This window comes from Dasypus novemcinctus, chromosome 1 (assembly GCF_030445035.2).
Source record: "Dasypus novemcinctus isolate mDasNov1 chromosome 1, mDasNov1.1.hap2, whole genome shotgun sequence".
Taxonomy (NCBI): Eukaryota; Metazoa; Chordata; class Mammalia; order Cingulata; family Dasypodidae; genus Dasypus; species Dasypus novemcinctus.
Genome location: NC_080673.1, coordinates 114,901,293 through 114,917,915, shown reverse-complemented (window position 1 = coordinate 114,917,915; position 16,623 = coordinate 114,901,293). Strand labels below are relative to the sequence as shown.

At 36.2% G+C, this 16,623-nt stretch overlaps 1 protein-coding gene across 3 annotated transcripts in view; it reads right to left on the bottom strand.

The window, feature by feature from the left end:
• FAM13A (family with sequence similarity 13 member A) overlaps positions 1 to 16,623 on the bottom strand; it is a 432,557-nt gene that overhangs the window by 61,646 nt on the left and 354,288 nt on the right. For 2 of the 3 annotated variants that reach the window (XM_071215588.1, XM_004480543.5), the window contains exons 8-9: positions 4,585 to 4,626; positions 1,513 to 1,692 (exon numbers count right to left, since the gene is read on the bottom strand). In XM_071215588.1, the coding sequence (XP_071071689.1) occupies positions 1,513 to 1,692; positions 4,585 to 4,626 (222 nt within the window). The remainder of the gene's footprint in view (positions 1 to 1,512; positions 1,693 to 4,584; positions 4,627 to 16,623) is intronic. The other variant, XM_058295541.2, reaches the window with a different exon arrangement.

Here is a 16,623-nt window from a genome sequence, read left to right as displayed (position 1 = left end):
TGTGCTCGTCCTCCCGCCCCACCCTGACTGCCCTCCTCCCCTATCTGCCACCACCACAACACCATTCATCTTTGCTTGCGACCCCCCTTCTAACTCCATTTGCTGTCCCTGTGGCCAAACAAAGAGTATAGAAAGCAGGGCGTAGTGACACACTCAGGAATATTTTAAAATTGCAAAGTGTTGCTATACACTTGCAAAAAATGAGAAAGAGGAAAAGAACAGTGTTAAATGAAGAATTTGTACTTGCTGTATAATGGAACTTAGGCAGCACACAAACTAATCATTATATTCTCTAAAACCTTTCCATAAAGCTCAGTCAGTAGTTAATTTTAAATGCAATCTTCTCTATTATAATTTTTCTATTTTCTGAATGGAATACTGCAACTCCCCCTCCTAACCACGAACTTCAAGACAAATTTTTTTCAAAATAAGTTTTGCATATACCATTTGAAAAGTCTGTTGGTTATATCACTGACACTATTTTATTTTCATAATTATCTTTATTATTAAATCCCTTAAGTATCTCAGTGGTGTTCAACCTAGAAATTAGTTTTACTATTTATCTTCTATGTCTTTTCTTGAGCAAAAATAAGTTCCCTTTTTTTCATTATGATTTGATATAGAATATGAGTCCCGGTGAAAAAAATGAGGCGGGAGGGCAGGATCTGGTTTAGTCTTTGAAATTTAATAAGGAGTTCAAAACAATAACTTTATAGTGACTAAACGTACATAAATAAAAACAAACTTGAAACTTTTAGAGAAAAATATATGAATATAGTCTATTATATATAAATTTATTTTGTTTGACCTTTTGAATTACAATTCTTAAATAATATGAAGAATACTTGTTCATCTATATTTTATCAAATCCTTTAATGGGGAATAAAGCTCCCTCTAATACTCTTCTTTACATTCATGCTTTGGTATATGTGCTGCCGAAATGAGCACTTTACATTCATGCTTTGGGAATGCCTTAAAATTAGTCATACTAATAATAAATAACTTCAGCAGTTCTTCTTTTGATTAGACTTAAGCTCAACCTTTCTTGTACTAAAATATAGTCAACATCCAGAATGTTATAGTGACATTCTAGTATTTAATTATTAGAGAAATCTGCTGGTTTAAAAGCTGGTCTAACAGTCAAATAAGTAAAAGAATGAAAAACAAAATAAACTTTTCTCCAGGCAGTCATATGGCAACTTTCTCCACCCATGCTTTAAGATTCCTCTAAATAAGACACTCATGAGGATGCCATAAAATTTATTAAATCAGAGGTGGTTTTCTACAGCACATCAGACATTTAGATGAAACAAATATTTATTCAGTCACGTATAAATTTCCAAATGTTAGCTAAGTTTGGAATGGTCCAAATGAAAACTTTCAGAGTTTTAACCTAAATACTGAAATGGGAAAAGGGTAGCAGGTGTGATTTAACACAGTGTTTTTTTTTTGTATATTTTTTTTAAAAAAAGGGAAAACTCAAAGCAAGCTAAAGTACCAATGCCAACATACATGTCTCTGGCCCTTCGACCTTCATCCTGCTCCTTGGAATGGCGTCGTCGCTGCCTGCTGGATGTAATGGAAGATGCTGATGATGGTCCAGATTCTGAGTCCTCTGAACTTTGACCTCCAGAACTATTAGCATCAAAAAGATGCTGTTCTACAGCTGAACGGATAGTTCTTTCTAAAAGCCTGTTAAAAAAGAATACAAAGTCAATCAAGCAGTCAAGTATATTAATGATTCAGTTTAAAAATGTTTCCATCCTTCTTGATATATCTGTTTTTCCAAGATACTAAATCTTGGGGAACAAAGACAAGGATGAGGCACTAATTTTAAAAAATTTGTATTGCATGTTAAAAACAAAATTAAACTACACAAATTCCATTAATTTGATAACTTTGTTTCTCATTTCTATGAGTCCAGGATTACTGAAATTCTCACCAAGCACGGCAACAATTATAGGAGGCATTCAGGAAATAAGGGTCATTTAATAATAGGCAGAATGAGGAAATATTTTTTCTTTATAGAGTAATAATGAACCTATTTTTAGAAAAGCAAGTTTCCTCCAGATATCATGCCCTTTCCGCAGAGGAAGACAGTGTGATTTGCAGACAAACTAGCACAAATAATTTATGCTGTCTATTATCTGTTTAGAGAACCTTTAAGATATAATTATATAGGGAATAATGCTGTTTTTTTAAAAAAACTTAACAGAATAATTACTACTTATAACAACATGACATAACATTTCCTAAGCTCTATTAAATTAAATGGTGATGTATAGAACTGAAGCTGTATTCATGCAAATATCCCAAAATATGTTATAGAAGTTGGAAGGATAGATTTTCTTTGTTCAACTTGAGGAAATTAGGTAAGCACAAAGGACTGAAAAGAGTGCCTGATGAGATATAAATAGTGTCATTTTAAAAGATGCATAATCCTTCAGTGTATCTAAACATCCTTTCATCACCATACTATATAATTCTAAATTATTTGGCATGGAAAATTCTAAACTTATACTCCTCACAGTGTGAAAAAAAGTCACACATATATTTTTCAAGTGCTCAGTTTGACAAGTAGCATGCACTTAAATAAATGGTTTTGAAAAGTTAAAAAAGAACTTTAATTTTCTAAATGTAGTTTTATAATTGACTCATAGTAATTTCATATAAATTTTATTTAAAATACTTTAAGATAATGAGCAAGTACTGTCTAATTAACATGGGAATTAAAACTTTTATATTTAGAACTCTATGTCCCAAATAATTCAAGGTTGTTAAACAGCAGTATGAAGGAATGTGGGTAAATTAATACATGCACATAGACCAACCCTGTGTCTTTTCCAAATTATACAAGACATATAGGAAGGAAAAGTTATCAGGAAACCAAAAGGCAAGAACACTTTAGTCTTGGATAGTTTTGGAATCTCCTTAAAATTCATAAATCTAAGGGAAGTCACTTCTGCCCTCTGATTGCTTCCTTATCCAACAAAAAAGAAAAAATCCAAATTCATTCTGTTAGATGCAAATTCATGCCAATTAGTGCTTCTTCCAATTCTTCTCTCTTCCTCCCTATCATATCACATACTCCTACCTCCTATACCTGGTTCTTGCTGATGGAAGATGCTTGAAAAGGGCCTATACATGTCCCAGAAAGAAAGGAAGAGAGGTAGATGTAATGGAAAAGTCACTGGGCAAAGAAATAATCATTCAACAAATATTTCTTTAATTCCTAATATATGCCGGACACTTCTTCTAGGTACTAGGGATAAAACAATAAACATCAGAGACAAGGTCCCTATTTTTATGGAGCTTACTTTATGGCAAACTAGGTAATAATATTATTTCAGATGGTGATAAATTCTCTACAAAATATTAAAGGGTTTGAGAACGACTGTGGGTGCTCAGGGATGGCGTCTTGGATGAGATGACATATGAACAAAGAGGTGAATGGTAAGTGCTAGGCAGGTTAAGAAACAACTAGTACAAAGGCTCTGAAGCAGAAGCCAGCCAGCCCATTCCAGGTACAGAGAGGTGACCTGGCTGAAGTGTACTGAGCAAGGTAGTCAGAGAGGTAGGCAGGGGCAGGTAACTGGCATTTACATTTTCATCTATGTACAACTGAAAGCCTTTGGAAGAAAAAGTCTTGTGATTTCCCTAATGAATAGAGCACTGCATTGCCTTGTGAAGGAAAAACTTGTTGCCATCACTAATATTTGCTTTCCTTTCTGGGTCCCTAACCTCACACTGCAGACACTCAAAAATGCAGGCTGAGTAAAATTAACGAAGGATGACATAAAGACACAGCTAATCCTTTAAAATTTACCGACATCCTCCATTGCAAGATGCCTCCCTAAATATAGACTGCTTTGTGAATATTAATTGGTCCTGATATTATTTTTTACTGATATTATTTGTAATTAAACAAACAACAAGCTCATATTTTCAAATTCTTAAGCTGTCTCTAGTCACACACCCACACAGAGGCTCAAGTAGGATCACTTCTTATTTAGTCCTCTCCTCTGTATAGAGTTATTTTAAAACTCACCATTGGGGGAAGTGGACTTGGCCCAGTGGATAGGGTGTCTGTCTACCACATGGGAGGTCCATGGTTCAAACCCCAGGCCTCCTTGACCCATGTGGAGCTGGCCCATGCGCAGTGCTGATGCGCGCAAGGAGTGCGCTGCCACGCAGGGGTGCCCCCTGTGTAGGGGAGCCCCATGCGCAAGGAGTGCGCCCCATAGGGAGAGCCGCCCAGCGTGAAAGAGGGTGCAGCCTGCCCAGGAATTGTGCCGCACACATGGAGGGGTGGTGCAGCAAGATGATGCAACAAAAAGAAACACAGATTCCCGTGCCCCTGACAACAACAGAAGCAGACAAAAAGAAGAACATGCAGCAAATGGACACAGAGAACAGACAACTGGGGGGGGGAGGGAGGGGAGAGAAATAAATAAATCTTAAAAAAAACCACCATTGGTTGCTTATTGTCTTGATCTTCTTTACACCATGAGAATTGCTTTTCTCTGCTTTAATAAATGGGATAAGAGGAGGGAGGGAGGAAGGAAAGAAGGAAAAATAACTTACTCTCCAGTTGTCGAAACACTGTTGACTTGGGACACATGAGCACTATGGAAAAGAAGCAAAGGGAAAGAATGTCAGAGTAGACCAAAAATGAGACTGAACCAAACACCTGGAGAAGATCACAGGCTGAAAGAATTAGCCAGGCCCCAACTGTCCCTCACAAGATGTTTAACCATCTACTGACACATGCTGCTTTTCACTTGTTTCTAGAAATAGAGGTGCCCCTCCTTGCTTATTCTTGAACAGTGCCCTTCCCCCACTCCCCTTCTTTTAAAGAGGCCATAACAGACAAGTCCACAACGGACTTTGGAAAACCGTTTCTTCTCCTCGCCCCCACTGCCACAACCCTAGTCCAGGGTCTTCCCACTTTTCCAAAAGGTTGATGAAGTATCTGCTGACTACCCTCCTGCCACAACTTTATCTACTCACCCCCAACTCCCTAGGTCTGAATCTATCCACCAGCCCTGCAGACCTAAGCATCTTCTAAAACAAGAACCAAGATACCAAGATGATTTTCCAAACAGCTGCTTTCTAATCCTTCTTTTCTAAGCTAAATTTCACCCTAAATTCCTCAGAATAGAAAATACCTCAAGTTCTATGCTTCACCTTAACGACTAATATATAGCTCTTTGGTTGAGAATTTATAAACCTTATCTAGTTTCTCATTTTTTTAAAAAAGGTCTCATTATCAATGAAAATATTAAAAGTTGTCACATAAATTTGAATGATGAAATTGTAAGCACTACCTGCATAGCACCCTTCAGAACATTGCCCCTCTTGCCTCTCAGTGCTCTATGTTCATGTAACCACAATGAGGCCCACAGCTGGGAGTTATTTTAACTGCAATAACATCATTTCTTTCTCACATCCTGCCCTCTAGTGCTGAGTGGGCTTCTAAATCAAGATTCAAACGTGTCTATGCTTATACAAAGTAGTTAAATATAGAGCAGATTAAAAAAAATCTTCAGTGGAAGTCAAATCAGAGTTTTGTCTAATCGTTTTCTTTTTGCTTCCTTCCTTGAACACAACACTTGGAAAACATAAAAGCTGTTTATGTCCAATATTGATGGTTGCCTTTCAATCACCACAAACATCCTAATTATTCTGTAGAGTATCAATATGTGAATATGTTGTTTAGAATCATCTGTTGGTTTTTTCTCCCAAGTAAGTGTGTATCTCATCTGTTTCAAATCAGTAAGGGTCCTCAAGGGATGTATGATTTTCTCATTTTCTTTGATCACACTCCCTCACCACTATCACGGCCATCCCACCCTGCTTAGTACTCTCTCCCCCTGGGGTGATCAACAAACACTCTTTAGCCTTAGGTAAGTTCCTTTAGTTAAAGCTACAGCTTTTTGTGTTGGCCACGGATTACAGCCATGTCCCAGAAAAACCATATAAAATCATGCTGTTGTGCACAAGGGAAAATGATTCGAAGAATCATGTGAAAATAATTTTAACAACCCTGACATTTATTGAATGCTATGTTGCATATATTGTGCTAAGTGGTTTTCCCATAGATATTCTCATTTACTGTTTACAATATCCCATGAGATAGGTGATATTGTTCTCCTACTTTCGGATGAAGAGGTTAAAGAGGTGAAACAACTTGTCCACAGTCATGGAGCCAATGCGTGGATGAGCTGGGATTTGAACCAAGAAAGTTTTAGCTCAGAGTCTAAACTCTTAATCACTACACCAGACACTCCTTTAATCCATCACTCACTAGAAGAACAACTCGCTGGAGCCAACTTTGTATAGGGGGCCTGGACTTAAGTATTTTACTCTGGTTTTAATCATAACCATTGCTCTTCTACCTCACAGTCCCTGTAATTCACAGTGGTTCCCAAGTTGCATAACCAACAGTAAAGCCCTTGCTGCTCTCTGTCCTCAGCTGGAACAGGCAGTCCCTACTTTTGATGTTTTGTGGCTCACCCTCTGTAAATTCAACACTGTATAATAAACTCCTGTGGACCACCTCCCAGTGCAGTTACACAACACTGGTTTGGGGACAGTGACTCAGGGGGAACCTGGAAGAGGTCTGGGATAGGGATCAACCAGATGCAACGAAACATTCCAAAGGCATGTAAGTATAATCAGCCAATTAGCCCACATGTCATCCATAACTAAGAGAGGAATTTCCTCTCCTCTCTTCTACACACTTTTCTTTCGACCTGTCCTTTTTTTAACCTACTAAGGCAAAGGATGTTTTTATGGTTTGTTTGTTTTTGGTCCTTTTTTAAGAGGGGTGGCAAAGAAAGAAAGGCGAGGAAGAAAGAGACAAGGGAATGACAACAAACAGGACCAAGTTCTGAGATTTCTAACTTTCTAAACAAGACTTCTCAGACTTTATTGTGCATGAGAATCACCCAGGAATCTTGTTAATACACAGATTCAGATTTCGTAGGGCTAGGGTCTAGAAAAGGGGCGGCGGAGAGTCTGCATTTCTAACAAGTTCCACTGTGATTCTGATGTGGTTGGTCCATGGGATCACACAGCGAGAAGCAAGGCTCTAAGTCCACGCAGGTAAAATTCTTTAAACCTTCAACTACTTAGATATTACAATAGCTATTTTTTAAACTTCTAATCTAAGTAATGAAGATGTGTTTTTCAAAATCATGGTACCCAAATTAGTAAAAGGCAACACATCAAAATTTTCTTCAGAGCTTAAAAAAATAACCTGAGCCATCTAAATAAATTTTTACCGGGACTTTTTTGTGGGAAGCTGGCACTCAACCACTAAGCCATACCAGCTCCCTTGAGTTGGTTGGTTGGTTTGCTTGTTATTTGTCTTTGTTTTTCCAAAGAGCCACTGGGGACCAAACTGGGGACCTCCCATGTGGGAAGCAGGCATTCAACCACTTGAACTACATCCTCTCCCCTTAAATAGGTTTTTAAGAGCTTTCTCAGAATGCAAAATACAGGAATAAATCAATAATAAAACCTGGAAATATTCACTTTTGCTAGTATATTTGTTTTAGGTCATATTTATGATAAATTTATACCTTTATGTTTTTTTCATAGTCCTTTGAAATTTCTGGCATATTAACATGTCTATACTTCACAGTCTTTTAGTAAGATTTCTATAAAGAAAGCATTATGAGAAGAAAACCTTTTTAACTGGGAATCACAGAAGAAAAGATCTGGTCTTGGCTTTGTAGAATTAATTTGCTGAAATCATAGGCAGGTTTTTGGTTAGTGTGTCTGCTCTGAGTTTTTTTTTTTTTTCCCCATATGAAATGAAAGGTTCAGTTAGTGCTCTCTGGTTTTCTTTTAGCTCTAAAAGTTTATGATACAATCATAGAGGTCAAATTTATTGCTCTAAAGCAGGGGTTCTTAACCTTTTTTGTTCCACAGACCCCTTTGCCAGTGAGGAGAAAATTATATACCCCTTTCTAAGTCCACACTCTACTGTGTATTATTTAATAAACATATTACACCCACACCAACACGTCCCCATGAGAATAATGTTATTTTGAATTTTCAATTCAAGCTCATGGACCCCTGAAATCTTTCACAGACCAGGGTCTGTGGATCCCTGGTTAAGAAGTCCTGCTCTAAAGTTTAAGTCATAATAAGTTTGTACTGATACTGTTTTTTGACATAGTATGGGTCATATTTATGGTTAATTAAGTACCAAAATGGTCTTGGTCAGGCATCCAACCACCCCCATAGTTTCTGTGGGCTGCTTAACAATTCACCAGTAATCAGATTTCTAAGAATATTTAATGATAGAGACTGCTTCCATAGCTATGGGTGACTCATAGAGATAATTCTACCACTGACAAAAAAGCAACAAGCACATAAACATGCAAATAAAAATGAAAGACAGGGATTTCCTTCATCTACACGTAGACTGCCCTTTATTTTCAGTAGACAGCATGGAATAATGAATTTTTTCAGATTCCCTGCCTAATTTGCTAGGAAAATTTCTTACTTCTGAACTATACACACCAGGACACGGAAGAGTTTATTTCCTAATGCTGACAAAGCAAATATTCAAAACTGAAATAAACTCATGTGCATACTGTGGCATTATGATCAATTTCATTACCGAGGTTTACTGTCAGGGATGATGAGCTACATTTTCTATTGGTGTGGCTCTTAAAAGAAATTCTAAGTCTACCCTGAAACATATTCAATAATATATTTAAATATCTCTAGTTTTTATCTTTAATAGAACACTAAGTACAACATTTCTTAAGCTGCAGACTATTCAGAGCAATATTAGTCTCTACAATTTGAATGTAATAAGATGTACAGAACTGTTGACAAGTGATTCTTTAATTAGATCACTTGACTTGAAATGAAGTATATATGTATATATATACAGTAAGAAGGTTTCAAACAGAAAACAGTTTGAAAACGCATGTGTTCAATACTAAACTATAGCATTTCAGCATGTTCTCTTTTCTGTGGCCTATAAAATCCTATCTGTAAAATATTATTGCTTTAATAGGAACCCCAAGGTCTATATATAATTACCCTATTTTCCTTTGAATATAATATTTTCATTCACTTAATTTTTTATGAGTAAGGATTAAAAAGACATTTATGTGATATTTGTTTAAATAAGCCTAAGGTTGAAGATCACATAACTAATTCTCACAAGAGCATGTAAAAAAAAAAAAAAGGAAAAGATAGAACAAAAATAGCATGTAGGGAAGCCGATTTGGCCCAACGGATAGGGCGTCTGCCTACCACATGGGAGGTCCAAGGTTCAAACCCAGAGCCTCCTGACCTGTGTCATGAGCTGGCCCACACGCAGTGCTGATGTGCGCAAGGAGTGCCCTGCCACGCAGGGGCATCCCCTGCGCAGGGGGGAGTCCCATGCACAAGGAGGGCGCCCCGTAAGGAGAGCTGCCCAGCAGGAAAAAAGTGCAGCCTGCCCAGGAATGGCGCTGCACACACAAGAGAGCTGATGCAGCAAGATGATGCAACAAAGAGAAACACAGATTCTGGGTGCCACTGACAAGAATACAAACGGGCACAGAAGAACACACAGCGAATGGATACAGAGAGCAGACAACTGGGGCGGGGGGAGGCAGGGAAGGGGAGAGAAATTTAAAAAAACCCAAACCTTTAAAAAAAACAAGCATGTAATTCTTAATTTGTCTATTTAATAGGATATAGTATTTTAAAAATCATCTTAAAATACTAACAGTTTCTACACAATTATCAACTTTATGAGTTTATTGTAGTATCATTTCCTTGTAATTGAATAATAAATATCCAAATTAATATTTTTCATGATTTTAGTTCATTCTTCACAGTGTCATACATTAAAACAATACCCCCAATCCTCAATATTTATTTACTTTGCTTTATCCTTTTGCTAGGATAATCATATGCAGAAACTTAATGGGTTATGTATAAGCATGAAAACTTTGAAAAAAATTGCATCATCCTTTTGGTGATATTATAGACATTCTGGAAGCACAAAGCTTCAGATTTTGGTTTTAAACAATTTACTATGGATAATATACTAGAACATAAATAAAAAAACATACTAGGTGGATATGACTCAATAGGAGGGAAAAATCATAATTTCTTTAATCTCACATATCCTGTTCCTTTAAATATTAGGACTGATTTGAAGGGAAAAGAAGTTCTTCACTTCTATACTCTTAAATACTTTTGAACAAATTACATATAGGCCATAAAAATACCAGAATACTCACCTTTTGTACAACCTCTTTTGGGACCTTACTTATTGGAATTTTCAGTTTATATCATTAGTATTTTTTTACATTAAAAGGAATTCACAGAGTTTCTTTTTATTTTTAGACCAGGGTCCTTATTAAGTAGAATTATGAAATGAAATGGACAGTTCACTGACTATACTATACCCATTTTACAGATGAGAAAATTGAGGCTCAGAGAGGTTTTAGTATCTCACACAACTCTGATTCTATCTCATGTAGTCTGAGTTCAGAGAGTATTCTCAACAAGGACATGATTCTTATTCTCAAATAATGCTATTATTTACATAAAATTTGGCTATATTCAAGTTACTTAGTTAGAATTGGAATGGATTACCAAAAATGGTATTTTGGATTCCAATGAAATTTTCTTTTAAAAATTAATATATTCCAGAAAATTATTTCATCTAGAAATTCATGTTTATTAATATAGTCACATATAGTGCTATCTAATCTTTTTTAAACTATGTTCATTAGAGTAAACTTCAATTCTAATTATTGGTATTGATCCCCTTTTTTCCTTAAGTTTACCAGGTTTTCTATTTTATAGTTTTTATTTTTACTCCCAAAAAACGGCTTCTGGATTCAACCATGAGTGCTGTCTTTTTCAGTTTTCTTTATTATTATTATAGCTTTCCAAGTATCTAAAATGTAGCTTTTTCTTCCTTTTTATGACTTGTTATTCTGAATGCATAACACATTTATTTTCAATCTTTTTATGTATGAAGATACCTCATCCTACAAATTTTGTCATGTATTTTTAAATTTTTCTTTATTTTCTAAATAGACTGCACTTGAGGTCTTTAAATTAAAAAAACTCAAAGAGGACATAAAGTTTTCATTAGTTGATTGGAAACTGTTTTGTTATTAATTACTCTGTGGTCAGGAAATGTGGTTGCTAAAATTTCTATACTTTAAAACTTTTAGCTTTAGCTGAGTAGTTTTTATAAAGTAGGATGAATGCTTGATTCTTCTAGCTGTGGTGCGCAAAGCTTAAAATATGTATATATGCGCTCGTTTATTTTAAATCTTAATAATTACATAACAAATGATCAATGTTATTTGTGTATTTTGTTTGTTATGAACATACAGTTCTATGTGTAGGTCCTATACCTCAAATGGGTTTGCCTGCTTATTTTTGTTAACTTAAGGGTTTAAATTTATATAATTTGATGCTGTTATTTGACACTCATTTGTAGCATTTATATCTTCAGTATGATTTAATCTGGTAAAATAAGTCTAGGTTTGTCCTGTCTGGTAAATTTGGCCTTGACCTCTAATCTTTCTGGCATTGGTATTGCCATCTCTTCCTTTTGTTCACATTTATTTATCACATTTTTATTATGACCTTTTTTTTTCCCATTTTGGTTTAGGTATGTCTCTTGTAAGCACAATAGAGTTCAAAAAGCTTTTTGGGTACCTTTAGCTTTTATAAGAAAATTTAAGTATTTACATTTATTTTAATAGCTGATATACTTGTTCTAGTTTTGTTTTGGGAGCTTCCTTTTCTTCTTTTTTTTTTTTTTTTTAAAGATTTATTTTATTTAATTTCCCCCCCTCCCCTGGTTGTCTGTTCTTGGTGTCTATTTGCTGCGTCTTGTTTCTTTTGTCCGGCTTCTGTTGTCGTCAGCGGCACGGGAAGTGTGTGTGGTGCCATTCCTGGGCAGGCTGCTCTTTCTTTTCACGCTGGGCGGCTTTCCTCACGGGCGCACTCCTTGCGCGTGGGGCTCCCCTACGCGGGGGACACCCCTGTGTGGCACGGCACTCCTTGCGCGCATCAGCACTGCGCATGGCCAGCTCCACACGGGTCAAGGAGGCCCGGGGTTTGAACCGCGGACCTCCCATATGGTAGATGGACGCCCTAACCACTGGGCCAAAGTCCGTTTCCCTTCCTTTTCTTCTGATTTCAGTCTTTGCTCTTATCTTCTGGTGGGAATTTGGAATACAGGATTCATGTTCATAATTCCACTAGTGATTGACTCTCATATTCTTACTTCCCAAATTAACTTTTGACTCCTGTTCTGAATTCCGAATCTACTGTGCAAGACAAGTTTAGGACTTCATTACATTATTTGTCATTTCACTATTGCTTATAACCAGGTCTCTACTTTTTGCATTTTAAAATTTTTGATTCATTTCTTAATTAGGTAGGCATACTTTAACTTTGATTTCTGCATTTGTTCTACTGCTATGGTTTTTTCCTTAGAATTGCAATTTTCAGCTTGGCTTTCCAATCTCTGACCTCATATCTATCATTTTTTCTCTCAAAATGTTTTCCTCTATCCTTTTCCTCTTCATTTTGGGAGGTCCTCTCAAGTTTCTCTCTTTTGGGAGGGCCTCTCAAATTTCTCTCTCATCATATACTTGAGTTATTTTTAATAATTTCTGCTCTTTACTGCTTCCCACAGAGGGTTTTTAAAAAACTCTCTTTTAATCTTCACTAACAAATTTCTAGTTTTTCTCTTTTCCTTCCTTATTTTAGCTACTTTTTTAGTCTCTAGACTTTCAACTCTAAACCTATTTTCCTCCTACAGCTTACTATTAATGTTTCAAAAAGGTCAGTTATGTTCTTTAGCATCTTTTGAGAAGACCAACAATATTACATCTGAAGTTTTACTCTCAATTACATAAAAAAACTACTTGAACTTTTTTTTTATTCTGAGTCCTTAGGGCAAGTCATCCTTTCTCTAAATTTGTAATTTCTCCTCATCAGTTACAAATAGTTTCTTCCTGTGTAGTGGTTCTTAAGTAGGAACAGTTAATCCAGGCAGAGCCATTATCTGAGTAGGCAGATTGTCTTTAGTTTATATCATCAACTTCTTGGCTGTGAGCAGATGCACTCTCTTGAATCTAGCTTTGAAGAGCCCACACTAGAACAGTCTTTAATGCATACCTATGAAAATTTTCTATTTGTTGCAATTTTATGACTAAACTGGAGAATGAGAAACAAATTTGTCTTTGTGCAGTGTACACTTGAAAGCATGTCTTAAATCCAATAATCTTCTCACTTTTATCCTTTTCTTAAATACTTTTTGTTAGGTGACTGAGTATCCCCTTTCTTACCTATTGTTCTGTATATTCTGAACATTCATTGTTCTGTATATTCTGAATAGTCTAGTCTATGAATGGATATAGAAATAAAGGAATTAATGGGGCAGAGATGTGGAAAAGAATACACAACTCAGCTCTAGAAGATTGAAAAATTAAGTTTCTGTTCAGTTGGGGAAATGTCACTTGCTTTTCTGGTCTGTGCAGTAGACAGTGGAAGGACTCCAAGTCAGTTTTTTTCCCCTTACTGTCTCTCTTTATGGCCATATGTATTGTTTAGATGGCGGAAAATCAAGTCTGCAAGGAAAAATATGTTTCTCAGTACATCTCCATGGATGATTTGACCTTTGTTATGTGTTTGTTTTTATCATTGCTATAGCGTTATCTCTAGGTTTTCCTTTTATACATTATTAGAATTTAAATGAGAAGCTGGAACAGCTATATCAGATAAAGCTAGCCTGCTACCAGTTTAAACTAGAAGTTTACATTTTATTAAAATCTTAAGTTCCCATAGATAAGCTAATAAAGAAGCAGGGAAACTGAGAAATGAAGTAGTAAGAGATCTAGGTAGAATGGATAAAAAGGTATAATATTCTACAAGTAAACTTTTCTGGATTTATTGTGTAGAGGGAAGAAATATTAAGAGATGAATTAAAACTATAAAATCTAAATAATTTTACCTTTGTTTCTCAGGATAGCCTAAACACGTTTAATATTTTCCATTAATACTGATAGAATTAAACCTAGAATCAATCTATACTCATCTCTGACTATGTAAAAACTATGACTAGTGATATCCAGGAACTAAGAACTCAGTATTAAGTCCCTAGAGAATTTTGTGATAAACAATAATAAAGACTATAAATAATTTCCAGTATAAGGTAATTATACTGTTGGTTTGATTCAGTGGTTTTCAACTAGGGGCATACATTAAAATATCCTATGAGGCTTCTGGAAGCGTAGATATGTAGTCCCCATCTAAGACTCAAAATCTGCCTTGACACCCAGAAAACTTTAAAGAGCTCCACTGGCAGATGTACCTTTTTGGTTGAGAACTACTATTCCAGTTGAAAAGGAAAAAGAAAATTGGTATTTTAATTTTTTAGTAGTTATTTGTATCTAAAAGACACTCACATACTGAGCTGACCTTGGCAAATTGGTAAAAAATTAAGCAGATAATAAGTCTGTTTGCTTGTTCCACTTATAAGTTGGTAGTCCAAAACACGCCATAAAAAAAAGTATGTTATGTACATCTTTCTAACCGCTTCCACCTGATAATCAGGAATTTTTACTTTAAAATGATAATTTAGAAAATAAACATTATGTTTCTTGGAATAAACCATTAAAAATTAAAAATGAACTATAATCCAAAAAATCACAAATTCTATTGCAAGTTTTGAAAGGTACTCTCCCTAAAGGGTATGTGAAAATGCTTTAGAAATAAAATTTTTACTTATCAGGATAGGAACAGCAAGATATAATTTCCAGATCCCATCTAATATTAAGTAATATTTTAATTTGAACTTCTCCAAAACTAAATTTTTCATCAACATAAATTCTACAATTAAGGGATTTTTATAAAATTGATGGTTCCTATGTTACAGTACTCAAAAATTAACAAACTCCTTAAGAAGGGATTTGTATGCCAAATAACTAACAATTCAAAGTCCGCTGAAATATCTTTATTTTGCCCTGTGCCTATTAAAACTTGGGCTGAAATTGATAAAAACTATCAATGCCATGATTTAGATGGAGCACAAGAAGATAGAAAGTGAAGGAAGATCAGTACAGTTTCCAGAAGACCAACGTTAGGTTACCAGGGAAGAAACATGCAGAGGCCAAGTGAGCTCTTCAGAGTCTGAATACATTTGGAAAAAGCACAGATATGTACCTCCTGAAGCACATATTTGTAATTTTGACGAAAACAAACAAAAAACAGGCAGACACAGGATCTAATTATAGAGGTTACATGCAAAATCCAGGTATTTTGTAAAGCAGAAGGAACTCAAGGGTAGAGGTCTGATGGCCTTAGTCAAACTCAGATTTTGAGGATGGGATCTGAGCCTGGCCATCAAAGTGTGAAGGTGAGGAAGGGGCAGGCAGAGATGCGAAGGAATAAAAGTGGAAATTTAGAACCCTAGTCCCAAGGGAAGCAAACCACAGAAATCAAAACCCAGGCTGCAGTCAGAAGACTCAGACAGATAGAAGTAGAACTAGCAACAGATCCTTGCCAGATCTGATTGGGTGCCAGGCAAAAGAATTCAGACAATAGCAGGCTGAACATGGCGTAGAACACGAACTGCAGGTTTCTTTGATGCTAATCCAAGCAACTGAGGCAAAACTCCTTTTATTTAGGACGCTAGTCTAGAACATGGAAAGAAACCAGGGAATGGACATCCTTGCCAAAATTTTTTTTCCCCTTAAGTTTGTAAGTTCATGTTTATTTGTGGCAATCTCACCAGGGTTTGGCTTCACTTCTCCTTCCCTTTCACTTCCTTAATCATTCCAAGGGAGTTGGTAATCCCTAATGAGCATCTGCGGAACAATGACACCCACTGTTTGAGCTACTGTAGCTGCAAGAAACTTGTCACATGGGATGGCAGCAGGTGTAGATTTGTAGCTACTATTTCTTTCCTTTGCAAAGCAGAACAAAAAGCTCTGTGGTAAGTTAAGTTTGGTTGGAGAAATACAGAAATTAGAGAAGACAGGATTCTTATCACAGAATATATTTATCTTGAGTGAGAATATATGAGTGTGCCTGTTTATAAGCAAGAAAGGACTGAAGGCAACTGAAATGCATAGTAGACTAATGTGGTTCAGTGAGGACGTTAAAAAATATCTTGAATTACAGAAACTTGACATTCTATAGGGTGAAAAGTAGAGCAAGATAATGATTGGAAGGACTTTTCTGGTTCTCTATTCCTGCATCCTGTCTTCCCTTCCCCTAACATAGCTAGGTCCTGGGACTTCCACTGTGCACTCCAGCCTCTCATTGGTGCTATCCATCTTTATCCTCTACCCCAGATGCAGACTCTGCCTTGATGTTGTTAAACATCTTGGCTTGTTCCTCTATTCCAATACCTGGATCCCTGGCTGATATCCTTGAAATCAGAGTTCCTGTATGTATCATCTACTCTCTTTCCTCTGAGATTGGAACCCTGCTTTGTTCTCCTCTTAGCTCAGCTCTCCCCAAAGATTCCCAACTCCTAGACTTGAAGCCACTGTGTTTTGTTACTGTTCCACTTCAGGTGGGATCTTCCAGAACCAACCACCAAACTGAACATCCTACTGG